Source organism: Neoarius graeffei, chromosome 14 (genome assembly GCF_027579695.1).
Source record: "Neoarius graeffei isolate fNeoGra1 chromosome 14, fNeoGra1.pri, whole genome shotgun sequence".
Taxonomy (NCBI): Eukaryota; Metazoa; Chordata; class Actinopteri; order Siluriformes; family Ariidae; genus Neoarius; species Neoarius graeffei.
Genome location: NC_083582.1, coordinates 22,173,018 through 22,199,992, shown reverse-complemented (window position 1 = coordinate 22,199,992; position 26,975 = coordinate 22,173,018). Strand labels below are relative to the sequence as shown.

At 42.6% G+C, this 26,975-nt stretch overlaps 1 protein-coding gene across 1 annotated transcript in view; it reads left to right on the top strand.

Annotated features, from left to right (window-relative positions):
• Positions 1 to 26,156, top strand: part of LOC132898050 (integrin alpha-X-like) — a 267,909-nt gene extending 241,753 nt beyond the window's left edge. Inside the window, exons 21-30 of the mRNA XM_060939420.1 lie at positions 4,872 to 4,970; positions 5,202 to 5,281; positions 7,196 to 7,282; positions 7,491 to 7,569; positions 7,654 to 7,749; positions 21,393 to 21,473; positions 21,610 to 21,720; positions 21,826 to 21,939; positions 24,454 to 24,564; positions 24,702 to 26,156. Coding sequence (XP_060795403.1) covers positions 4,872 to 4,970; positions 5,202 to 5,281; positions 7,196 to 7,282; positions 7,491 to 7,569; positions 7,654 to 7,749; positions 21,393 to 21,473; positions 21,610 to 21,720; positions 21,826 to 21,939; positions 24,454 to 24,564; positions 24,702 to 24,800 — 957 coding nt within the window. The 3' untranslated portion in view covers positions 24,801 to 26,156. The remainder of the gene's footprint in view (positions 1 to 4,871; positions 4,971 to 5,201; positions 5,282 to 7,195; positions 7,283 to 7,490; positions 7,570 to 7,653; positions 7,750 to 21,392; positions 21,474 to 21,609; positions 21,721 to 21,825; positions 21,940 to 24,453; positions 24,565 to 24,701) is intronic.
• Positions 26,157 to 26,975: the final 819 nt, after the last annotated feature.

The window sequence follows — 26,975 nt, the reverse complement described above, 5'->3', positions numbered from 1 at the left end:
ACCGGCGCTTGACCACGCCCCCGCTGCCACATACCCCCACCACCCGACTCAGGCCGGGTGGCTGTCCGGCCTGCAGCCGACTCCCCCCCCCCCTTGATGGGAGAGGAAGTCCGCCACGACCATCTGCGCCCCCGGCCTGTGGACCACCTTGAAATTGAAGGGTTGGAGTGCCAGATACCAACGGGTGAGCCGCGCGTTGGCATCTTTCATGCAGTGGAGCCACTTGAGGGGCACGTGGTCCGAACAGAGGGTGAAAGGGCACCCCAGCAGGTAGTAATGGAGGGCGAGGACCGCCCACTTGATCGCTAGACATTCTTTTTCTATGGTGCTGTAGCGCCCCTCACGCACCGACAGCTTCCTGCTGATGTACAGGATGGGGCGGTCCTCCCTCTCCACCTCCTGGGACAACACCGCCCCCAGCCCTCTGTCCGACGCGTCGGTCTGCAACATAAAAGGGAGAGAAAAGTCAGGGGAGTGTAATAGTGGCCCCCCACACAGTGCAGCCTTTACCTCAGAGAAAGCCCGCTGGCACTGCTCCGTCCACTGGACCGGATCTGGTGCCCCCTTTTTAGCGAGATCAGTCAGTGGGCTGGTGACGTCCGAATAATCAGGTATAAACCTACGATAGTAGCCAGCCAGCCCCAGGAACTGTCTCACCCCCTTTTTGGTCTTGGGCCTCGGGCAGGCCACAATTGCTGCTGTCTTGTTAATTTGGGGACGCACCTGCCCGTTGCCCAAGTGGAAGCCCAGATACCGTACTTCCACCTGCCCAATCGCACACTTCTTCGGGTTGGCAGTGAGACCCGCTCACCTCAGCGACCTAAGGACGGCCCTCAGGTGTTGTAAGTGCCGCTGCCAGTCGTTACTATAAATGATTATATCATCCAGGTATGCGGCCGCATAGGTAGTGTGGGGGCGGGGGACCCTGTCCATCAGCCGCTGAAACGTAGCAGGCGCCCCAAACAGCCCAAAAGAAAGTGTGACGGATTGGTGCAAGCCGAACAGTGTGGAAAAGGCTGTTTTTTCCCGGGATAATGGAGTCAAGGGGATCTGCCAATATCCCTTCGTCAAATCCAGTGTCGAATAAAAGTGAGCTGTGCCTAGTCGATCGAGCAACTCATCAATACGAGGCATTGGGTACGCGTCGAATTTAGACACCGCATTGACTTTTCCATAGTCCACACAGAACCGGACCGACCCGTCGCCCTTGGGTACCAAGACCACCGGGCTGCTCCAGTCACTGTGGGACTCCTCGACGATGCCCATTTCGAGCATGGTCTGAAATTCTTCCCGAACCACCTTTTTTTTGTGTTCGGGTAGTCTGTAAGGGCGGCTACGCACTACCACCCCCGGGGGCGTCTCTATGTGGTGCTCTATGAGGTTAGTGCGACCGGGCAGGGGCGAGAACACATCCGAAAACTCGGTCTGCAACTGGGCGACCTCCGTGAGTTGGGTCAGGGAGAGGTGGTCTCCACAGGGGACCGGAGAGGTACGTAATGCCAATGTCCCTTTTTGAACCTCCAGCCCCAGCTCCGCCTTCTCCGGAACTACTGACACCAATGCCACGGGGACCTCCTCGTTCCAGAGTTTAAGCAGATTGAGGTGGTAAATCTGTAGCGCCCCACCCCTGTCCGTTTGCCTCACCTCATAGTCGACGTCCCCGACTCGCCGTGTGACCTCAAAGGGTCCTTGCCACTTGGCGATCAATTTGGAGCTTGACGTGGGCAACAGTACGAGTACCTTATCTCCCGGAGTGAACTCTCTAAGGCGCGTACCCTTGTTGTACAGGCGGGCTTGCCGTTCCTGGGCCTGCCGCAAATTCTCCTGAGTTAGGTGGGTGAGCGTGTGGAGTTTTGCGCGCAGGTCCATAACGTACTGAATTTCATTTTTACTTTGTGAAGGTCCCTCCTCCCAATTTTCCCGCAGCACATCTAGGATGCCGCGCGGCTTACGCCCATATAATAATTCGAACGGGGAGAACCCCGTGGAGGCTTGGGGGACCTCTCGCACTGAGAACAGCAAGGGTTCGAGCCACTTATCCCAATTACATGCGTCCTCACTCACGAATTTTTTAATAATATTTTTGAGGGTGCGGTTGAACCGTTCTACTAAACCGTCCATTTGTGGGTGATACACGCTGGTGCGGATCGGCTTAATCCCCAACAACCCATACAGTTCGTTCAGTGTACGTGACATAAATGAGGTGCCTTGATCAGTCAGAATCTCTTTCGGGAGTCCAACTTGGGAGATGACGCAGAAGAATGCCTCTGCAATACTGTGTGCTGAGATATTGCGCAGAGGCACTGCTTCCGGGTATCGCGTTGCATAGTCCACCAGAACTAATATAAAGCGGTACCCTCATGCTGACCGATCTAATGGCCCTACGAGATCCATCCCAATTCTCTCAAACAGGGTCTCGATTAACGGTAGAGGGCGCAAAGGCGCTTTTGGAATGGCCGCTGGATTTACTAACTGGCATTCGTGGCATGCCGTACACCACCTACGGACATCGCCGCGAATCCCCGGCCAATAGAATCGGGCCATTATTCGGGCTAGTGTTTTATCCTGCCCCAAGTGTCCAGCCATGGGATTAAAGTGAGCCGCCTGGAATTCCAATTCCCGGCGGCTCTTCGGAATTAAAAGCTGCGTGACTCGCTCTTTAGTTTGAGTGTCCTGCATCACTCGGTATAATCTATCCTTCATAATCGCGAAGTAGGGGAAGGACGGGGTGGCGTTCGGCTGGAGCGTTTGACCATCGATTACTCTCACTTGGTCAAACGCATGCCGCAGAGTCTCATCTCGTGACTGCTCTAATGGGAAATCTGTGAGGGATTCCCCAATAGAGAGAGGAGGAGCCGGCGGCTCCTCACTCTGACGCGGAGATGACGTAGACGGCTCTGTGACAGCTGCTCCCGCCAAAGCGACACCGGGACCTCCCCCTGTCAAATGGCAGGACCCACTCTCTACTAGACGCGTCATTAAACCCCGAAATCCCGGCCAATCAGTCCCCAAAATTAAAGAGTGGGTAAGGCGAGGATTAACCGCCGCCTTCACTATAAATTTTTCCCCTCTGAAAATAATGTGGACCGACACCAAAGGGTAGCAGTGAACATCCCCGTGCACACACAACACCTTCACCCCTTGTGCTCCCCCCAATGCCTCGTTTTGAACCAGGCTTTGGCGAATTGAGGTCTGATTACAACCAGAATCCACCGACGCCTGATATGTAGCCCCTTGGATACTCACCGGTATGCGATACGCTCCGGCCCGATCGAGGGCGGCCTCTGGCGCGTCGGGGATCCGAACCACCGCGCCCACTTCCATTGCTGTGCACTGCTGTTGAAGGTGGCCCAGCTCCCTGCAGCGCCAGCAAACCGGTCCGGGCTTTCCCTCTGCACCGGTGATCTGGGGCTCACTCACCTGAGGTGGGGGAGAGACAGACACAGAAGGGAGAAACGGGAGGGCACCGCGGGTGTGGCGGGCCAGCTGGGGTGGTGCCGGCCCCCGCCTCCGCGGTGGGGGAATGGGGCGAGGACGGGACACAGGAGGAGGGGGAGAAAGAGAGAGAGAAAAGAAGAGAAGATGCCATCTGCTGTCCTGCCGCCGGGACAGCCGCCAGATGATCCTCCGCCAGCTCGACTGCCTGATCCAGCGACGCCGGGCGGTGGCACTGGACCCACTCCGCGGTTCTGGCTGGTAAGCGGGCGATGAACTGTTCCAGTACCACCTGGTCGACGATTCCCTCGGCGTCGCAATCGTTGGCCCTCAACCACCGCCAGCAGGCGTCCTGGAGCTGCTGGCCGAACGCGAACGGCCGGCCGACTTCCTCCAATCGCAGTGCGTGGAAGCGCTGGCGCTGTTGTTCCGGTGTGCACCCCACGCGCTGGAGGACGGCCCGACGGAGGTCTGCGTAGGCCAGCCGGCGGTCAGTGGGGAGCTGTAGTGTGGCCAGCTGTGCCTCTCCCGTTAGCAGGGGGAGGAGGTGCGCTGCGCGCTGCTCCATCGGCCACCCCGAGGCTTCAGCGACCTCTTCGAACAACGTGAGGAACGCCTCGGGGTCGTCCTGCGGGCCCATCTTGGTGACAGTGAGGGGAGACGGGCCCGCGGCCGGAGCGCTGGTGGACCCCGCCGACGTGAGGAGATGCTGGAACGCCTCGTGATCTTCCTGCTGGGCCAGCACCAGGGCTTCGAAGCGCCGCTCTTGTTCCTTTCGGAGTGTGATGAACGCCTGGTGCTGGCTTTGCTGAGCCGTGGCGAGGGTGTGGACCAGGTCGGCGAACGGGGAGGATTCCATGGGGCTGCTGGGTTGGTGCTCCACTGTCCCGGGTTTCGGCACCACTGTAGTAAGTTCCCTATGGGTGGGTGGAGCACAGAGGACAGCAGGACAGAGATCAGGATTCAACTGAGGCTTTATTGCCACACTTTTCAGTAGACAATTTCAAACAGCAGAGACAAACACACACACTGCTCTCCCTCTGCCTCCTTAACTAGGGCGCGGTTACTGGGAAGACACACAAACACAGGTTAATTGCCATCAGGTGTAGTGATTCTGCCACTCACCTTCCCTGACTCCGCCCTCCTGTCACAGACCGGTGCTTGACCACGCCCCCGCTGCCACAAAAATCTTTAAACATTTTGCTTTATAAAGTATTTATCCAGTTCTCATGAGTGTGCTATGAAGGCTCAGTGTATATACCCTTCAAAAACTATGTTAACAAATGATGTATCTTTCATCAGTGGGAACTGTTACAGTGTGTTGACTTAAACAATGCAAAAGAATTTGGTTCATAGAAGTACTGTTTCATTTCATTCTGTTATATTTCTGAATGACTAAACAGAAAAGATATCCGTTTTGTTTTCTGTCTGAGCAGGGCAGGCTGCAATGTGTATCTGTAGATAGTGATGAAAAAGCTGCACTGGGGGAGACTGCTTGTTTCATCAGTAAACCCATCTTCAAGAATAATGGCTTGGTGAGTCGAAATGAGTTCATAATTTATTTGTTCTTTTATAGGTATTGTATATAATAAGAGGGATGTGGGGATTGAGTTTCAAGTTAAGCCTAGGACAAAGATTGAAGTAGTGTAGATTTGTGATTATAGGTTGGTTAAATATTAGAATTAAGGAAAAAATAAGTTAAAGTTATCCCTTCAGGGTAACTTTTGATGACATTCAATCTCTCAATTTTTGCATTACTACGATAGGCTATCTTTGAGGTTACATATAACATAAACAAAGACAGTGACTTTGACAGAATGGTGACATTCTCCGCATCTGCATCCAGGTATGTTCTTATATTATATTAACCGTCACATTCCACATGGTGGATTGCACCTGTGCATGATAAAATGAATTAAATGTCTTTTTGTCCAACAAAGACACAAACTTGACAAAGGCTACATTTCATATTACAAGTTTCTTTGTACAATGGGCGGCATGGTGGTTAGCACGGTCGCCTCACAGCAAGAAGGTTCCGGGTTCGAACCCAGCGGCCGGCGAGGGCCTTTCTGTGTGGAGTTTGCATATTCTCCCCCTGTCTGCGTGGGTTTCCTCTGGGTGCTCCAGTTTCCCCCACAATCCAAAGACATGCAGTTAGGTTAACATGGGGTGGCCTTGAGCTGAGGTGCCCTTGAGCAAGGTACCTAACCCCTGACTGCTCCCCGGGCGCTCTGGTGTGGCTGCCCACTGTTCTGAGTGTGTGCGTGTGTTCACTGCTTCAGATGGGTTAAATGCAGAGGATGAATTTCACTGTGCTTGAAGTGTGCATGTGACGAATAAAGGTTTCTTCTTCAATTCTGATTCTTTTGCTCAGTTTGGATTTGTGTATTTTGCCTGTTCGCATTGGTAAATGTAATTTACCAATATCTGTCTTTGATCATATGCACCTGTCCCCCAAAAATGACCCATATATGCACATCAATATCAATTTTGTCTGCATCACAAACAAAAAATGTTATTCATTAGACAGTCCATCATCGTAGAAGCGACAAATTAATATGCTAATATCCAAAGCCTGTGTTTGTTCTGGTTGTCAGCAAACATCTGCATCTCAGCTGACAAGCTTTTGCAGTTGTTGCTGGCAGTTGTTGCTGGCACTGCTACACCGCATGATGTGTGGGTTCAGGAGAAAGACCAGAGTGGGAACACAGATATTTCTCTGGGAGAGTATTTCTTTGGCAGGCAGCATGGTGACACAGTAGGTAGCGTCCCAGGTTTGATCTTGAGCTTGGGTTCTTGTGCATGTTTACCCTCTGTCTGTATGTCCACTTCCTCTGGGTTCTCTGGTTTCTACCCATCTCCCAAAAATATGCCACGAGGCAGACTGGCCAGTCTAAATTGCCCCAGGTGTAAACAAGAGCATGAATGTTTGTGTGCATAGTGTCTTGCTATGGACTGGTAACCCATCCCATTCAGGGTGTATTCCTGCAATACTCCAAGTGTTTCTGGGATAGGCTCTGGATCCACTGTGACTCTGACCTGGATAAAGCATGTACTGTAAATGAGTGAGAGTGAGTGACCATTTCTTTGGCATTGTAGCCACATTTATTTTGACTACACATTGCCATTCTTGGGTAACTGTTTTGGAATGCTTCTCAGTTTTGACAACAATTGATTACTTTCCCTCAATAACAGTCAAGCTAGAAAGATCCACTGTTATTGTTGTTCTTCATTGTTGTTTTGCCATGCTCCCAACCCTGGGTGTTTATAACAGTGCTATGCACATTGGGAGAAAAATCCCCAAGAATTACAATGTGCCTTCTAATTCATGTCACATGACCACATATAGTCACATGTGTAGTTCTAGATCAGATGTATATCTGATCTAGAACTACACATGAAAGTGGCTCAGGTCTGTTAAAAAATAATAGCTTTTTGTCCACACAATCCAGAAAAAAATTGGGTTTATGTCATGCAGAAATGAAATCACAGAAAAAGAATTGTCTCTCTTCAGTCTGGTAATAGGTAGTCACAGTATCACTGATGCACCACTTGTAACTGCTTTTGTAATCCATGCATTCACAGATAAATTAAGTAGATCTGGGCTAAAGATTGCTAAATAAGATAAGATAAAGGCTATCCTTTTCAAATCTGAAAGTTGTACTGATTTAATCAAAAAACAATGTACAAAAACTATAGTTCATTTTGTAAACAGACTGATGTTTTTACTGAACTGATACAAATACCCCAATCTTTACAGTGACAATGACAAACATTCATCTGACAATAAACTCTTCAAAAATGATACCATTGATGTGAAATATGCCATCTACATTGCATTGATCAGGTTAGTTTTTTATGATTTCTAGTTCTAATAAATATGTAAAATTATAAATGTGACATCTGCCATACTCTTGTTTACATCCATCAATAAATGGTCAAATATTGTAATATCCCAGAACACACACATGCATTAATGGCCTTTACCTGTGTGCATCTACTGATATTTGTTTTGTCTGTGAGTAAAATTTTGCTTCATATGATTTCATTGCAAGGCATGAGAATTCCACTGTTCATGTTAACTTTACTTCAGGGAAAAACGACCTTGAGAAACCAGTCCATCAAATATTCAAGGTATAAAAATATTTAAGAATAGCTTTGATGTGCCAAATTTATTTGGCAAAGTGTGGTTACTATTAAATTGTTACATCCTCTTAGGTGGAGAATGACCTCAGGGATTTGAATTTCAACATTTTCATCAGAGTACCGATAAAATTAGGAGCTAAGGACATCTGGACTAATAACAATTTGCAGGTACAGTAGATTGACCTTCTTGCTGCTGACGTTTTCTGCAGCAGTACACCTTTGACAATCTATTTGTTGTTATTGTTATAAAATCTCATATCCACCATGATGAATTCACTGCTAAGCCATCAGAGAACACCTCATATATTTTGAACAACAACTTCTGTTATTTCCTGTGTTTGTGCATTCCTGTTCAGTTTCTCTCCTGTGCTTAGCATTCTGAAATGGATACAAGGGTAGGTAAAACAAGAAAATGACAAGAAGCATAGACCTGACTAGGATAACAACTGACTACTCACAATAGTCAAAAACAACAGGTCAAGGAGGACTTGGGGTGGGGTGTAGGTGGGATAGACCTAGGAGACTAATCAAGGGAGAAACTGAACTGGTGTGTGCAAACACAGGAAATTGTGTTCAAATAAGTTATGTGAGAGGGTGCCCACAAAAAATAAATAAATTAATTAATTAATTAAAAAAACATCCCCCCAAAATTAAATATCATGCCACTGGAGCACAGACATGTTTAAATGTACACAAACTACAGACAACATGCGAGTCAGTGTCATTTTTAGGTGATATAGATCCACCTTGTTTCACCTAACTCCTATTTAAAGTTTAGTTTCTGCTAATGTACATAGCTAAGAAACTATTGTTAGCTAATCATACTCTTGGGGGGGGGAAGGGTTCTTTAAAGGTTTGTTAAGCATTTTTAACTTCCTAAAAGAGTTCTTACGACTGTTCCTTATGATAAACACTGTTGTAGAATTCTATATACACTGCAACTCTGCTATAGCAAACTCCTTGAGGGACTTCCAAATATTTCATTACACTGTGTGCACAATTATTAGGCAAGTTGTATTCCTGATGATTAATTTTATCGTTGAACAAATACAGTGCTCTCAGTCAATCCAAATTGTTAATAAACCTAAAACCAGAATGATTAACAAAGGAAAGGGGAGTTTAGGCCTTCTCAGGGGAATATATAAGTGTGCACAATTATTAGGCAACATTTAGTGTGCAGAATTATTATGCAACTAAATGAAAAGCTTAAAGTTTCCCATCTCACTTGTTTATTTTAATTTTCAGTGTAACAAATAAACAACTCAGAATTAACAAATAAACACTTCTAGCATTTCAAAAATATTCAGTGACCAATATAGCCACCCTTCTTTTCAATAACTGCCATGAGCCTTCCATCCAGTCTGTTAGTTTTTTGATTTGTTGACGATCAACTTTTTGTGCAGGAGCAACCACGGCCTCCCAAATGCTATTCAGAGTGGTGTATTGTCTTCCCTCGCTGTAAAACTCATGCTTAAGAAGGGGCCACAAGTACTCAATAGAGTTTAAGTCAGGTGAGGAAGGGGGCCATGTCATTACTTTGTCATCTTTAAGGCCTTTGCGGGCTCGCCAAGCAGTGGAGTACTAGGGTGCATGTGATGGTGCATTGTTCTGCATAACAATCATGGCCTTCTTGAATGATGCAGACTTCTTCCCATACCACTGCTTGAAGAATGTATCTTTTAGAAACTGGCAGTAGGTTTGGGAGTTGATGTTAAGTCCATCTTCAACCTGAAATGGTCAAACTAGCTCATCCTTAATAATAGCAGCCCATGCCATTACCCCTCCACCACCTTGCTGGTGTCTGAGTCAAAGTGCCCTGTGTCCATTAGTTATCCAGCTATGGGCCCATCCATCTGGTCTATCCAGAGTCACTCTCATTTCATCCGTCCATAAAACCTTTGGAAAATCTGTCTTCAGATATTTCTTGGCCCAATCTTGACATTTCAACTTGTGAGTCTTGTTTAGTGGTGGTCGTGTTTCAGCCTTCCTTACCTTGGCCATGTCTCTGAGCACCGAACACCTTGTCCTTCTGGACACTCCAGGTCAGTTGCAGTTCTAGAATATTGTGGCACTGGAGGATAATGGGTTCCTGGTAGCTTCATGTTTAATCCTTCTCAAGTCTTTTGCGGTTAATTTGTGTCTTTTCTTCTCCACACATTTTTTGCAACCCTGTTGACTATTTGCAACAAAATGTTTGATTGTTCTGTGCTCACATTTCTATAGCTTAGCTATTTCAAGAGTGCTGCATCCCTCTGATAGGCATTTTACAATTTTTGTCTTTTCAGTGTCTGTTAAATCTCTTTTTTGGCCCATTTTGACTGAGATAAAGAAGCTGCCTAATATTTATGCACACCTTAATATAGGGTATTAATGACTTTAGGTCACACCCTCCCTCATTACACAAATAAATACCACCTGAGAATGCTTAAATCCAATTAGCATTCAAGTGTATCTAGCTTGCGGTTGCAAAACATGCATAGAAATAATGGTAGGGTCAGAGTACTCACTTGCCTAATAATTGTGCACACAGTGTATACCAAAAAGTTCGTAATACTGAAATGGGGCGGCACGGTGGTGTAGTGGTTAGCGCTGTCGCCTCACAGCAAGAAGGTCCTGGGTTCGAGCCCCGGGGCCGGCGAGGGCCTTTCTGTGTGGAGTTTGCATGTTGTCCGCGTGGGTTTCCTCTGGGTGCTCCGGTTTCCCCCACAGTCCAAAGACATGCAGGTTAGGTTAACTGGTGACTCTAAATTGACCGTAGGTGTGAGTGTGAATGGTTGTCTGTGTCTATGTGTCAGCCCTGTGATGACCTGGCGACTTGTCCAGGGTGTACCCCGCCTTTCGCCCGTAGTCAGCTGGGATAGGCTCCAGCTTGCCTGCGACCCTGTAGAAGGATAAAGCGGCTAGAGATAATGAGATGAGATGAGATACTGAAATGGACTCACTTGTTAAACCAAACACTCACTCTTATGCAAAACAAGACCAATTGTAGTTAATTTATATTAACGCTTAAAGTGCTGATGACACGTTTTTGACATCTTTGGCGATGTTTTATAACATAAAAAGTAATTCCCGATGATTCATATATTAATTCACGAAGGCACCTATTTTACAAGTTATGATAAAAACCGCGACTATTTGGGCAAATTTGACAGGGCTGCAGCACCCAGGAGACGAAAGAGGAGGAGGAGCTATATGACGTCAGCGAAAGAACCTTCCTCCTAACTTACCAGTTTGTTGTTGATGCGACAGGTGTTCAGTTTGTCATTATTAGTATTATTATTATACATTTTATATATATATATATATATATATATATATATATATATATATATATATATATATAGTTATTATGCCTTCGCGTTGTGTTGCCGGCTTTTGCTCTAAAACCCACAAGGATGGGGTAAGTTTATTCAAGTTTCCCAGAGATCCCGAGCTGCATGCGAAGTGGGTGAGGCAAGGCAGGCGCACTCGTGACAAGTAGGAGCCCTCACCAACATCCGTCCTGTGCTCTGAACACTTCGATTTGGATTGTTTTGACACCCTTCCCAGCTTAAAAGAATCTCTTGGGTGTTCAGTTCAGCACAAACGTGTGTTACTACCATCAGCAGTGCCTACACAGTGTTGCCAGATTGGGAGGTTTCCCACCCAGTTGAGCGGTTTCAAGTGCATTTTGGTGGGTTTTGAACATATTTTGGTCTGGAAAACGTCAGCAGTATCTGTTGCCAGATACTGCTAAAGTTTTCCTGCCCAAAATATGTTCAAAACCCACCAAAATACACTTGAAACCGCCCAACTGGGCGGGATTCCTCCCAATCTGGCAACACTGCCAGTATTCCGGAGGGGGTCTACTCGTAGCTATGCCAGATCCAAAGACAGTCCTCCTGTCAGAACATGTGTTGTGAAACGACATAAGATAAAGGTACGTAGAGCTATAGATTCTACATGATAATCATAAATGTAATCATAAAGTCGGCGTGATATCAGTCATGTATTTGCTTGTGAAAGCTTGCGGCTTTCATGTAACTGCCACCTAGCAACGAGAGGCAAAGGGTAAAGAGGGTAGGCTATCATAGATTCTATTCGGAAGAGATCAACACAATTCTAGACTCCCAGAAGAGGAAGAGCTAGCACTAGAGAGTTCACCGGCGTTTTCATGCGCCATTTCCATTGAGTAGAACCAGAGTAAAACAGCCAGTGAACCGCAGCGTGTTCTCCCACTGATGTCACAACATGGCCGCGAGCCACGGACCCAGTTTTCTTGCGCTGTGCAATTAAAAGTTGGATATTTGCATAACAACAGCTTTTCACGTAATTATAACAGAAATCTAACATGTTTGCCATGTTGTATAGTTTATTTAAGAAATTGCATAGAGTCATGTTCGTGTCATCAGCCCTTTAATTCACTTACATATTTATGAAGTAAAGGAAATAATTCACTCTTAAGGGAAATAACTCACTCTTAAGTAAAGGAAATAAGTCACACTCGCCGTTGTTTGATTGCCACATCTTCCTTCTTTCCAGCCCATCATGTTGATTGCAGCTATGGATGAAGTCTTGGAGCTGTTTTTTGTTAAAAGTTGAAATTGAATTTTTCAGGATACCATATTCTTTAAACAAGTTAATTGCTTTCTCACCACGCTTTAGATGGTCCAGGATATGAAATTTGTCTTCGACGGTGTCATGTCAGCATGCAGCAGCACACCTTCAACTGTTATTCATGTACACATGCACAGTGCCATTAGGACTAATTACAATGCACCTGTTCCGGATTAGAGCACAATCCCAGTGCATGCTTATAAGGACTCTCACTATACACAGACTTTACAAAGTATGCATGCTGTACCTTGTGTGTCATGTTACTAAACCTTTTGTAGCACTATGTTGATATTCTAGTTTCCGACTCTGTTTTGTATTTTAGATTTTGCCCTTTGTCTCCACCTTTGATATCCTGTCTGTACCTCGCTTGATCATTGCCTGTTTCTCGACTCTGATTTTTGATCACTGATTTGGAGCTGTTCGCCTGCATGTTTTTTTAAATAAAACTCTTCCAGCAATTATATATATCACCTGCATTTTCTGACAGATGGAGAGGATCTTATGTTTACACGTAGCCATGACAACAATTTTTACAGGGAAAAGACACGAGTCAGACTGCATTTAGCTCATGAAACAAAGTCCTTTTAAGGGATTTTTTTAAAGTCAGTGATCACCGTTCTTGATAATTGTTAGTGATTGACACCTAAGTTGGGCTCGTTCAGCCTTTCATTTATGGGGTTAACACACTGTTAACTTGTAATAAGTAATCAACTGCAGACTTGATTACTTATGGTTTGGGGGAAAGAGGAGCACATGGCTCAGTGATGTTTTCTTGAAGACTCTAACTCACGGTCATTAAAAGTGGGGGGACACAAACTTAGTTCATAGTAAAAGAGTTTGTAGTAAAGTTTGTAGTAAAATAATTTGTAATAGTGGGATTGCAGTGTACAGTGGTGCTTGAAAGTTTGTGAGCCCTTTAGAATTTTCTACATTTCTGCATAAATATGACCTAAAACATCATCAGATTTTCACACAAGTCCTAAAAGTAGATACAGAAAACCCAGTTAAACAAATGAGACAAAAATATTATACTTGATCATTTATTTATTGAGGAAAATGATCCAATATTACATATCTGTGAGTGGCAAAAGTATGTGAACCTTTGCTTTCAGTATCTGGTGTGACCCCCTTGTGCAGCAATAACTGCAACTAAACATTTCCGGTAACTGTTGATCAGTCCTGCACACCGGCTTGGAGGAATTTTAGCCCATTCCTTCATACAGAACAGCTTCAACTCTGGGATGTTGGCGAGTTTCCTCACATGAACTGCTTGCTTCAGGTCCTTCCACAATATTTCGATTGGATTAAGGTCAGGACTTTGACTTGGCCATTCCAAAACATTAACTTAATTCTTCTTTAACCATTCTTTGGTTGAACAACTTGTGTGCTTAGGGTCATTGTCTTGCTGCATAACCCACCTTTGAGATTCAGTTCATGGACAGATATCCTGACATTTCCTTTAGAATTTGCTGGTATAATTCAGAATTCATTGTTCCATCAATAATGGCAAGCCGTCCTGGCCCAGATGCAGCAAAACAGGCCCAAACTATGATACTACCACCACCATGTTTCACAGATGGGATAAGGTTCTTATGCTGGAATGCAGTGTTTTCCTTTCTCCAAACATAATGCTTCTCATTTACAACCCCGATTCCAAAAAAGTTGGGACAAAGTACAAATTGTAAATAAAAATGGAATGCAATGATGTGGAAGTTTCAAAATTCCATATTTTATTCAGAATAGAACATATATGACATATCAAATGTTTAAACTGAGGAAACATATAATTTAAAGAGAAAAAATTAGGTGATTTTAAATTTCATGACAACAACACATCTTAAAAAAGTTGGGACAAGGCCATGTTTACCACTGTGAGACATCCCCTTTTCTCTTTACAACAGTCTGTAAATGTCTGGGGACTGAGGAGACAAGTTGCTCAAGTTTAGGGATAGGAATGTTAACCCATTCTTGTCTAATGTAGGATTCTAGTTGCTCAACTGTCTTAGGTCTTTTTTGTCGTATCTTCCGTTTTATGATGCGCCAAATGTTTTCTATGGGTGAAAGATCTGGACTGCAGGCAGGCCAGTTCAGTACCCGGACCCTTCTTCTATGCAGCCATGATGCTGTAATTGATGCAGTATGTGGTTTGGCATTGTCATGTTGGAAAATGCAAGGTCTTCCCTGAAAGAGACGTTATCTGGATGGGAGCATATGTTGCTCTAGAACCTGGATATACCTTTCAGCATTGATGGTGTCTTTCCAGATGTGTAAGCTGCCCATGCCACACGCACTAATGCAACCCCATACCATCAGAGATGCAGGCTTCTGAACTGAGCGCTGATAACAACTCGGGTCGTCCTTCTCCTCTTTAGTCCGAACGACACGGCGTCCCTGCTTTCCATAAAGAACTTCAAATTTTGATTCGTCTGACCACAGAACAGTTTTTCACTTTGCCACAGTCCATTTTAAATTAGCCCTGGCCCAGAGAAGACATCTGCGCTTCTGGATCATGTTTAGATACGGCTTCTTCTTTGAATTATAGCATTTTAGCTGGCAATGGCGGATGGCATGGTGAATTGTGTTCACGGCTAATGTTCTCTGGAAATATTCCTGAGCCCATTTTGTGATTTCCAATACAGAAGCATGCCTGTATGTGATGCAGTGCCATCTAAGGGCCCAAAGATCACGGGCACCCAGTATGGTTTTCCGGCCTTGACCCTTATGCACAGAGATTCTTCCAGATTCTCTGAATCTTTTGATGATATTATGCACTGTAGATGATATGTTCAAACTCTTTGCAATTTTACACTGTCGAACTCCTTTCTGATATTGCTCCACTATTTGTCGGCACAGAATTAGGGGGATCGGTGATCCTCTTCCCATCTTTACTTCTGAGAGCCGCTGCCACTCCAAGATGCTCTTTTTATACCCAGTCATGTTAATGACCTATTGCCAATTGACCTAATGAGTTGCAATTTGGTCCTCCAGCTGTTCCTTTTTTGTATCTCTAACTTTTCCAGCCTCTTATTGCCCCTGTCCCAACTTTTTTGAGATGTGTTGCTGTGATGAAATTTCAAATGAGCCAATATTTGGCATGAAATTTCAAAATGTCTCACTTTCGACATTTGATATGTTGTCTATGTTCTATTGTGAATACAATATCAGTTTTTGAGATTTGTAAATTATTGCATTCCTTTTTTATTTACAATTTGTACTTTGTCCCAACTTTTTTGGAATCGGGGTTGTAGATTAATATATAAGACGTAGTTAGTAGTGCAATAGCAAAATTTGAGGAATGACCACAAATTACCATGGAAAAATTCTAATGATTGTCTTCTAGGACAAATGATGTAAAACAGAGTGAAAAATATACAATGGGATAAAAGTGCAACCCAATAGCATGGTTTTGGTAGACCACAGATTGCTTACACTTTTTTTATGGAAGACAACTGTCACATAAATCTTATAACATAGGTTGACAATGTTATATATAGAGAGAAGCAGTGCAAGAATGAAATAGTTATTTAACTAAGGATTGTTAGAATATTTACTAAAACAGATGGTACGAAATTTCATTTTCTCAGATTTTCACATCTTTAAAGAATACAGTGATGCTTAAAAGTTTGTGAACCCTTTAGAATTTTCTATATTTCTGCATAAATATGACCTAAAACTTCAGATTTTCACACAAGTCATAAATGTAGATAAAGAGAACCCAGTTAAACAAATGAGACAAAAATATTATACTTGGATATTTATTTATTGAGGAAAATGATCCAATATTACATATATGTGAGTGGCAAAAGTATGTGAACCTCTAGGATTAGCAGTTAATTTGAAGGTGAAATTAGAGTTTTCAATCAATGGGATGACAATCAGGTGTGACTGGGCACCCTGATTCATTTAAAGAACAGGGATCTATCAAAGTCTGGTCTTCTCAACACAAGTTTGTGGAAGTGTATCATGGCACGAACAAAGGAGATTTCTGAGGACCTCAAAAAAAGTGTTGTTGATGCTCATCAAGCTGGAAAAGGTTACAAAATCATCTCTAAAGAGTTTGGACTCCACCAATCCACAGTCAGACAGATTGTGTACAAATGGAGGAAATTCAAGACCATTGTTACCCTCCCCAGGAGTGGTCGACTAACAAAGATCACTCCAAGAGCAAGGCGTGTAATAGTTGGCGAGGTCACAAAGGACCCCAGGGTAACTTCTAAGCAACTGAAGGCCTCTCTCACATTGGCTAATGTTAATGTTCATGAGTCCACCATCAGGAGAACACTGAACAACAATGGTGTGCATGGCAGGGTTGCAAGGAGAAAGCCACTGCTCTCCAAAAAGAACATTACTGCTCATCTGCAGTTTGTTAAAGATCATGTGGACAAGCCAGAAGGCTTTTGGAAAAATGCTTTGTGGATGAATAAGACCAAAATAGAACTTTTTGGTTTAAATGAGAAGCGTTATGTTTGGAGAAAGGAAAACAGTGCATTTCAGCATAAGAACCTTATCCCATCTGTGAAACATGGTGGGCCTGTTTTGCTACATCTGGGCCAGGACAACTTGCCATCATTGATGGAACAATGAATTCTGAATTATACCAGTGAATTCTAAAGGAAAATGTCAGAACACCTGTCCATGAACTGAATCTGAAGAGAAGGTGGGTCATGCAGCAAGACAACGATCCTAAGCACACAAGTCATTCTACCAAATCAAATCAAATCAAGTTTATTTGTACAGCGCTTTTAACAATAAACATTGTCGCAAAGCAGCTTTACAGAATTTGAACGACTTAAAACATGAGCTAATTTTATCCCTAATCTATCCCCAATGAGCAAGCCTGTGGCGACGGTGGCAAGGAAAATCTCCCCCAGACGACATGAGGAAGAAACCTCGAGAGGAACCAGACTCAAAAGGGAACCCATCCTCATTTGGGCAACAACAGACAGCCTGACTATAATATTAACAGTTTTAACAGGTATAACCCTCAACTGTCCTCATGGGGCCGTCCTTCACAGGAGTGGGGCGATAAAACTCCGACCAGACACAGGGCACCAGGATGGATCAAGCAGGTCCGAGGGGCAGAAGAGGCCAGCATCTCAATCCCAGGATCAACATGTAACTCAGAGGGACAGATGGGGGGGGGGAAGAGAGAGAGAGAAAGAAAACACGTTGTTAGGTATGCCCTAAAAATGACAAGTATTAAATCTGTGTGGTAGGCTCGCAGAGACGAGAGTCTTTACATCAGGCATAACACACAATGGCATGTTAATATGGTAAAAAATATATCATGACCTGCTCTGGCTGGATGCTTGATTGGGTGATGGGAGCACACTCCTCAGCAATGATGAGATGCAGATGGGACCCTTAGGGCTGGCCAAGACAATTCAGTTACATTTCACCGGGTCTGGGACATGCGACAGAATGTCTGACGGCCGATTCCCTGCAGGCTACGATAGCCAGTCGAGGTCCCCACCGTCTCCACCAAAAGATTTCCTGTTGACTCCATGTAACTCAGAGGGACAGATTTGGGGTGGGGGGGAGAGAAAGAAAACACAGGTGGTTAGGTATGCCCAATGTCACCTGAATAAGTAGGAACAGTATACATATTGCACCGAGTACAAGCAGGGACTCCGGCAACTAACTATGACAGCATAACTAAAAGGAGAGAGCCAGAAGGTAACACAGGCATGAAGGAGCCCCGGGACATAAAGCAGCCAGCCACTACACCGTCAACAAACTCGAGTGAGCAAGCGAGTGGGGACTGACAGCATCCATACATCCCAGTTTACCAAAACACTCTATGTCTGAGGACCCTCCAGATCTACTCCTTTACCTCATAAACACCATTAACAAAAGGCTTGACTAAACAGATATGTTTTCAGCCTAGACTTAAATGCTGAGACTGTGTCTGATTCCCGAACATGACTTGGAAGGCTGTTCCATAACAGTGGGGCTTTGTAAGAAAAGGCTCTGCCCCCTGATGTAGCCTTCACTATACGAGGTACCAGCAGATAGCCTGCACCTTTTGATCTAAGTAGGCGTGGCGGGTCATAGAGGAGCAGAAGTTCACTCAGGTACTGTGGTGCGAGACCATTTAGTGCTTTAAAGGTCAATAGTAGTATTTTATAATCAATACGAAACTTGATTGGGAGCCAATGCAGTGTGGACAAGACAGGCGTGATGTGGTCATATTTTCTAGTTCTAGTAAGGACTCTTGCTGTGGCATTTTGAACTAACTGGAGCTTGTTTATGCACTTATTGGAACATCCAGACAGTAAGGCATTACAATAATCCAACCTGGAGGTAACGAAAGCATGGACTAGTTTTTCTGCATCATGCAATGACATTAAATTTCTTATCTTTGCAATATTTCTGAGATGAAAGAAAGCTATCCGGGTGATGTTATCAATGTGAGTTTCGAATGAAAGACTTGGGTCAATAATCACTCCGAGGTCTTTTACTGCTGCACGTGAAGAAACAGAAAGGCCATCCAGAGTTACTGTGTAATCAGAAAACTTACTTCTAGCTGTATGTGGTCCTAGCACAAGTACTTCAGTCTTGTCAGAGTTAAGCAGAAGGAAATTAATAAGCATCCAGTGTCTAATGTCCTTAACACATACCTCAATTTTATTAAGCTGGTGTCTCTCATCAGGTTTTGCAGAGACATACAACTGTGTGTCATCAGCATAACAGTGGAAACTAATACAATGTTTACGAATAATATCGCCCAGAGGTAACATATATAGAGAAAAAAGCAGTGGACCCAAGACAGAACCTTGTGGAACACCAAACTTTACCTCGGTACGTCTAGAAATATCACCATTTATATCGACATACTGATAACGATCAGTTAGATAAGACCTGAGCCAGGAGAGGGCCATTCCCTTAACTCCCACAACATTTTCTAGTCTATCCAGAAGAATGGAATGATCAATGGTATCAAATGCTGCACTAAGGTCAAGCAACACAAGTAGCGAGACACAGCCCTGATCAGACGCCAACAGTAGGTCGTTTACTACTTTAACCAGTGCTGTCTCTGTGCTATGATGAGGTCTAAATCCTGACTGATACATTTCATGGATGTTATTCCTATGTAAATATGAGCATAACTGCTGTGCCACAGCTTTTTCAAGGATCTTGGAGATAAAGGGGAGGTTTGATATTGGCCGATAATTGGACAGCTGACAGGGATCAAGGTCAGGTTTTTTAATCAGGGGTTTGATAACTGCTAGTTTAAAGGATTTGGGTACATAGCCAATCATAAGAGAAGAATTTATTATTTTTAGAAGCGGTTCAATTACTCCAGGCATTATCTGTTTGAATAGATGTGTCGGTAAGGGATCTAGTATGCAAGTTGAGGCTTTTGATGTAGAGATTAATGAAAGTAATTCAGTTTCTTTTAGGGGAGTAAAACATTCTAACTGATGATCTGATACAGTTATATTGTTAACTACAAGGTCACTTTCATTGTCTAACCTTAAATTAGTAGTTTGAATTTTTTGTCGGATATTCTCAATTTTGTCATTAAAAAAATTCATAAAGTCGTTGCTACTACATACTGCAGGTGTGCATGTGTTGATAGTGGACTTATTCCTGGTTAATTTTGCTACAGTATTAAATAGGAATCTAGGATTATTTTTGTTATCTTCTATTAGGGAGGAGAAATATGTTGATCTCGCAGCACTAAGAGCTTTTCTATACTTCAGGAAGCTCTCCTTCCAAGCTAATTTGAACAATACCAATTTTGTTTGACGCCATTTACGTTCCAATTTTCGAGTGGTCTGTTTTAATGTGCGAGTGTCATCATTATACCAGGGTGCTAATTTTTTGTCTCTGACCATTTTCCTTTTTAGAGGAGCTACATTATCTAAAGTATGGCGGAATGTTGACTCTAAGCATTCAGTTGCCTGATCAAGTTCTGCAGGGGCTGACAGTGACCCAATCAAAGTTGGCAGCTCTGGGAGATCATTTATAAAACTCTGTGCAGTAGTTGACGTGAAAGTATGTTTAATACAGTAGCGTGGTGAGGTGCATATATTATTACTCAGACATATTTTGAATGAGATGAGACAATGATCTGAGATAACTTCAGACTGTGGAAGTATGACCATATTGTCTACGTTTAATCTGAATGTTAGTATTAGATCAAGGGTGTGACCACCATTATAGTTAAAGAAGGATAAAGTTCATGTTTTGGAATGGCCAAGTCAAAGTCCAATTGAAATGTTGTGGAAGGACCTGAAGCGAGCAGTTCATGTGAGGAAACCCATATACATCCCAGATGGGATTCTGTATGGAGGAATGGGCTAAAATTCCTCCAAGCCAGTGTGCAGGACTGATCAACAGTTACCGGAAACGTTTAGTTGCAGTTATTGCTGCACAAGGGGGTCACATCAGATACTGAAAGCAAAGGTTCACATACTTTTGCCATTTACAGATATGTAATATTGGATCATTTTCCTCAGTAAATAAATGTCCAAGTATAATATTTTTGTCTCATTTGTTTAACTGGGTTCTCTTTATCTACTTTTAGGACTTGTGTGAAAATCTGATGATGTTTTAGGTCATATTTATGCAGAAATATAGAAAATTCTAAAGGGCTCACAAACTTTCAAGCACCACTGTATATACACTTAGAAGGTTCATACGAGGGAAAACTGAAGAACCCTTCAGGGTTCTTAATTATGATGCTTCACTTCTGTTTGGACCTTTCTGGACTAATGACTCACCTTCTGTTGTTGTGGATGATCCCACATACATCCTCTAAAAATGTGTATTTCCCCAAAACAGGTTTATGTCTGATTCTCATTTAATCAGTGTTTAAATGCAACTGGATACTACTGACTTTTGAGTCTAGTATCTCAAATGGTATCTTCCTCTTGCATTATCAGAGTTTTTCCTTGCCACTGTCACCTCGGGCTTATTCATTAGAAATCTTAATTTACATACAGATTTCTCTAAAGTTTCTTCATAACAATGTCTAAAGTGCTATAGAAACAAAATTGAATTTTATAGATCTAAGATTCTGCATGCAATATTTACATATGGTGCTTGTCATGTTATCCACTTCAGTGAGGCTGAAGGACACGTGTAATCGGAACCTGTTTATGGATTTTTTTTTAATTGAAAGCATTTTAGCATGAATCAAATTTACATAAACAATAAAAACAGTTTCAAATTGAAACAACTTTAGAACTTGTTGCTGTGTTTCTTAGATTGAAGGCTGCAAAACAGACAAAGATGAGGAGCCCACAATCAAAGATTTTGTGGCGGCACTGCAAAAGCAGCCCGAAGTGGTAAGTAACTGTTATTCCTTTGTATAATCACCTAACATTTTCAGAAATCAATATTCACCTTCTCAATATTTTCTCTTGAAATGATTTGTTATATATTAATTTATTTGTTGCATGTGGAAACTCTTTTTGGTTTTAGAATTGCTCCATAGCTGTGTGCAGAGTGTTTAAATGTGCTGCAAATTTCATTAGAAAGCAGAATAAATTCTACACCATCTCTGGTAATGTCAGCTCTGGATGGATTGAACAGGTATATTTATAATGCCATGTATTACTCATATTTCCACAAATGTCCATTTTTGAAAAAAAAAATCACTGTACCCTTAATTATTCATGTACACCTTCTTACTTTTAGACTGGACTGCGATCAGCAGTTTTCAAGCTGGTCAGCACAGCAACACTGGACTATAACAAAGCAACATATATCTACTACTCATCTGATTCTCTAAACATTGCACCCATTGGCAAGGTACATCACCTGGTTAAGAACTTACTGAAACCAGATTTTTCATGATGAGCTATGCTATACCTGTTTATCGTAGTTTTTATTTTAATATATTTTATATTTATAATTACTATTTTTAGTTTATTTCTTACTAAATGGTGAAAATTGAAATGCTGGCATTAAAATGACTAATTGTGAAGCCATATGACTTTCATAGACCTCTGCTGGTGAGAGTTGGTGTAAAACCACTAGGACACAGAAGTTAAAGGACAACTTACTGGACTCAAAGTTCCAGAATGCAATGCAGCTATACAATGCTGAGTTACTGCAGATAGCAGTCTAAAGCCTTTTTTACACAGATATTCCATAATATGGGCATAAAGAAGGCACCTCAATATTCTGACTTTAGTGACTTACATTAAACTAAATAAAGCTGGCAGGAAGCCATGTCAATGTGTGTTTTTACATTGTGAGTTGGCATTCTGCAACCAGAGGTGTGACGTGTCACAATGGGGTGTAGATGTCTAGTGTGCCATATCTACGCATCGGAAATATGAATACCCCGAGCATAGGTTTGAATTTCCCTCCGGGGATTAATAAAGTAATTCTGATTCTGATATTGGCATCGCTTTCAAAACAATGGGCGAACTAAGTTTTGAGGTGCTTTTGTTAGTATTTATACCTCTCTTCAAACACAAGCAAGTTGCTGAGCATAATATGCATCATGCACTTCCATTAAATAATTCATGTTTAAGAGATGTAACATTCTCTCTCTCTGTCTCTCACACACACACACACACACACGCATGCACAAAATTCCCCACTCGCCCTCCTTTGGGCAGTCTTTTTTCCCTCTAGCTCGAGTCCTTTACCAGAGGGCTGGGAGTTTGAGGGTCCTGCACAGTATCTTAGCTGTTCCTGCTCCTTTTCTGGACAGAGATCTCGGATGTTGTTTCTGGGATCTGTTGGATCCACTCTCCTAGTTTGAGGGTCACTGCACTGAGGGCTTCTGTCACCATGGGGACCACTGTTGTCTTCATCTTCCACATCTTTTCTAGCTCTTCTTTCAGCCCTTGATACTTCTCGAGCTTCTCAAGTTCCTTTTTCCTGATGTTATTGTCACTTGTTATTGCCACATCTATCACAACAGCCTTGTTCTCCTGTTTGTCCAACACTACCACTACTAAAGTGAAGTGAAGTAGGAAGCAATGTGAGGCAGAAAGGCACGCAGAACTTAGACGCCGTAGACAGAGATGTTGAATTCGTACTGGTTTCAGAAAGTAGAATGTCAAGGTCAAAAACGTCATACCCCTGTTCCACCATTCCAGCTGTCCCTTTTACACAAACGTTGATTCCGGGTCTGTTACTACCACTTGTTCCGGCTCAGAAGCGGAACAAGACAGACTCTGCGTTTCACAGTCAGACATTTTATACAGAATGCAAGGCGGAATAAAGGAGTAAGACTCCTGCTTTGAACAGGCTGTGTAAAAGGGGCTTTAATGAGCATGATGACATTGATGGGATTATTGAAAGCATGAAATTTAAAGCTTTGGAAGCTGATCCATGTTGCAGAGTGTACAGATGAGGAGAGAGAGCTGGACAGACTACAGGATTAAAGCTATACTGGATCTATCTTTAGATAGAGATGAAGATCTTGGGTAGAGATAAATTACACTGGAGCCATTATCAGTATGTAATTGAATGGAAGGTGGGTAATGTAGAAAATCTTTAACCAAAGTAAAAATGTTAGTGAAACAGGGCACAATGGTGCAGTGGTTAATACTGTCACCTTGCAGCATGAAGGTTCTGGTTTCCAACCTTTTGGCCAACTGGGGCCTTTCTGTCTGGAGTTTGTATGTTCTCCCCATGTTTGTGGGTTTCTTCCAGGTGCTCCAGTTTCCTCCCACAATCTAAAGACATGGATTAGGTGTTGACCTATGGTTACTCCCATAGGTATGAATGTGAGTGTGAATGGTTGGTTGTCTCTATGTTAGCCCTGACATGGATTGGTGAACTGTCCAGGGTGTATCCCTCCTCTCACCAAAGTCAGCTGGGATTGGCTCCAGCTCCCCCTGTGACCTTGATGTATAAGATAATGGATGGATGTCAGTGAAACAAACAAAAAAAAAGTCTTCTAAGAATTTCATTAGAATACTTTCTTGGAAGCCACTGAATACATGTTAATTGTAAAGAATAATATGGGTGTTAATCATGGTGGGTTGTTTTCTTTAAGGAATTACAGGTGATATATGTTAGGTACAGGTAACCTGGAGATCCTGGAACTGTAAGGCAGCAATACTACCACCATGCCAGCCTCAGCTTCTAGTGGCTACATAAAATTGCATATTTCTTGGTACATTGACTTTTGCACTCATTGTACATTGCTCTAGATAAGAGCATCTGCTAAATGATATATAATGTAATGTAACATAATTCTACCTAGTAAAAGATCCCATTAGACCCAATTTTATAAAAATTAATCTCAGAAATTCTGAAATTACTTACCAGAGTGACTTGTTATTGTAACTGTGAATGCAGATTAATACACAGGTGGAGGTGTATGAGGACAAATTCCCACTTAAGGAGGTAATTGGAAGTTGTATAGGAGGGCTTGTGATTTTGGCTCTTATCACTGCTGGCCTCTATAAGGTCAGTACAGAGATCATGACTTTTTCTCCTATTTTTGTCTCAATTTTAAATTTCAAGATATAAATGTCCTAAAAACCTTCAGATATTCTGGGATCTGGAATATCTGGAATTTGCTTGACGTTTTCTATCACTCTTAGGCTGGATTCTTCAAAAGTAACTATAAGAAGATGTTGGAGGAAGCAGGAGCAGGGGCTGAGGGAACCGGAGAAGACACAGAGGCACCAGTTGAAGAGTGATCACTCTGCTCTAGATTTTGCACATTAACTGAAAAATTACATTAAATCTTATGTGTAGTATAAAGTGTCAGAATCAGGTGTCCCTAAGCATAAGGAAAAATTCAGGAGAGTACACAGTGCTATTCTAATTATGGATTAAGACCCCTGCATGCTAATTTCAACTTGCATTAGCAGCAATTTTGCATTTTGGTTGTTCATTGGAAATTCTCAGAGAAAAAGAAAACTTGCTAAGAACTTATAGCATTAACTTTCTCTTATAGCTGCCGCAGCTTATAGCAATGTTTAGGCCAGGGGTTTTCAAAGTGTGAGAGAGTCAGCTCCCCCCCCCCCCCCCCCCCCCCTCAGAGGGCAAATAAACAACAGCGCCCCCCTTACAATTTTTGTTGTTGCTATACTTAATGTTCCATTCGTATTTTAAAAAAATGGTTGTTGTACACATTTTAATTTTTTTCTTTTACACATTTTAAACATCTGTGCTTTTTGAAAACATCTTTTTTTTTACACATTTTAAACATCTGTGCTTTTTTTAAAACATTTTTTACACATTTTAAACATCTGTGCTTTTTAAAAAAAAAAACATCTTGTTTTACACATTTTAAACATCTCATAGCATCGTTAGCTAGCACCTCTTGGCAGACAACACACTGTGGCAGTGGAGCATCTTCAGATCCAGTCCATGAAAATCCAAACTTTAAATAATCGTGGTCATACTTCCTTCTTTTTTTTGCTTGGCCCAGACTCTGTCTCCTCACTCACTGTAGCTTTAGGTACTAAAAATCGATCCATTTTGTCTCTGGCAAAGGCTAGCTAAAGTTCGCTAAATGTCCGCAATAGTGACTTATTCTGGTTTATTTTTCCTCATGTTGCGCCCCCCTGAAGAACTCTGGCGCCCCCTAGGGGAGGTGCGCCCCACACTTTGAAAAGCCCTGGTTTAGGCAATCTTACAGCATGCAATCAAGTATGAAGTTTGGTATGCTGTATTAACCAACATGAATATTTTATTATTTATTATAGCTTCTGCTTCTAAGTTTGTTTAAGATTTTATATGCACATAGACATCACCCTTTAATGGAAGATTCAGAAATGTAGAACATGTCAGAGAGGCACATAGGAACTTTAGTTATTGAAATGTGTTCAGACTGGTGCTTTGAGATCACATTTTAGTAACTGAAGCAACTCCTATTTGGTCAAAGAGTACGATCTATTTTGGCACGTTTTGATGACTGTTACAATGCTTTATTATTTCTTAAGGTAACTAATGACATAACTTTTGTTGTATTGCTCAGACATGTTAAAAATATAGCCTAATGTGTAATACAAAATGGAAATACAAAATAAACATTTTATTTGGATGGACTTTTATCGGATTTTTCAGTTTATTTTAAGCCTGTAATCAGTAATACATCTTGTGGACTTCCAATGAATATATAAAGAGTTCACCTTTAAAAAGCTCTACATTCAAAGTTGTGGTCACTGCAAGTAGTGCACATTTATTAACGGTTCTGACTGCAAAGTTGAATTCTGGGCAAAAATGTTTTATTTTTATTGCTGTTGGAGTTTTGAGATGTTTTGTGTTGATTTGAGTTGAAATCGAGGAGTTGCACTGCTGTACACACTATGTATCCTATATGTAAATGTTTTGCTGAGATGAAATGCGTCCCACATTTTACCATTCCAGAGATTGCAGAAGCAAGCAACAATATCATGTGACCACTGTGGGGTGTGTTTGACCTTTTAACTATAAAAAGTCAGCATGGGCAAACATGGCGGACTCTGCTCTCCCGCCAGCTAAAATCCAGCAGAAAAGGAAAACATGAACGCGAATCAGCTAGAAAGCATGCCAGAAAAGTGATGGAAGCATTGCAAACATTTTCGTGAAGGGACAGATCGACCACTGGAATCGACTGAAGGATGAAACAGGCATGAAATCTGACAAAGAATTTGTAGCTCTTGTCTTGGACTGGTGAGTCTGAGTATAGAGTTATACACCTAATGTTTTGATCTTACAGGGAAAGAAACGATAACACAAAAGCAGTAACAGAAAAGATATATTCGTCTTTTGTTTCAGGGATCTATTCGCAAATGTCAACCACAAATTGCATACCTGCAACTCCAAACTCTCTAAGGTTGAGGTCACAGAGTCACGATGTTGTCTGCATGTCGCCATCTTGGTGT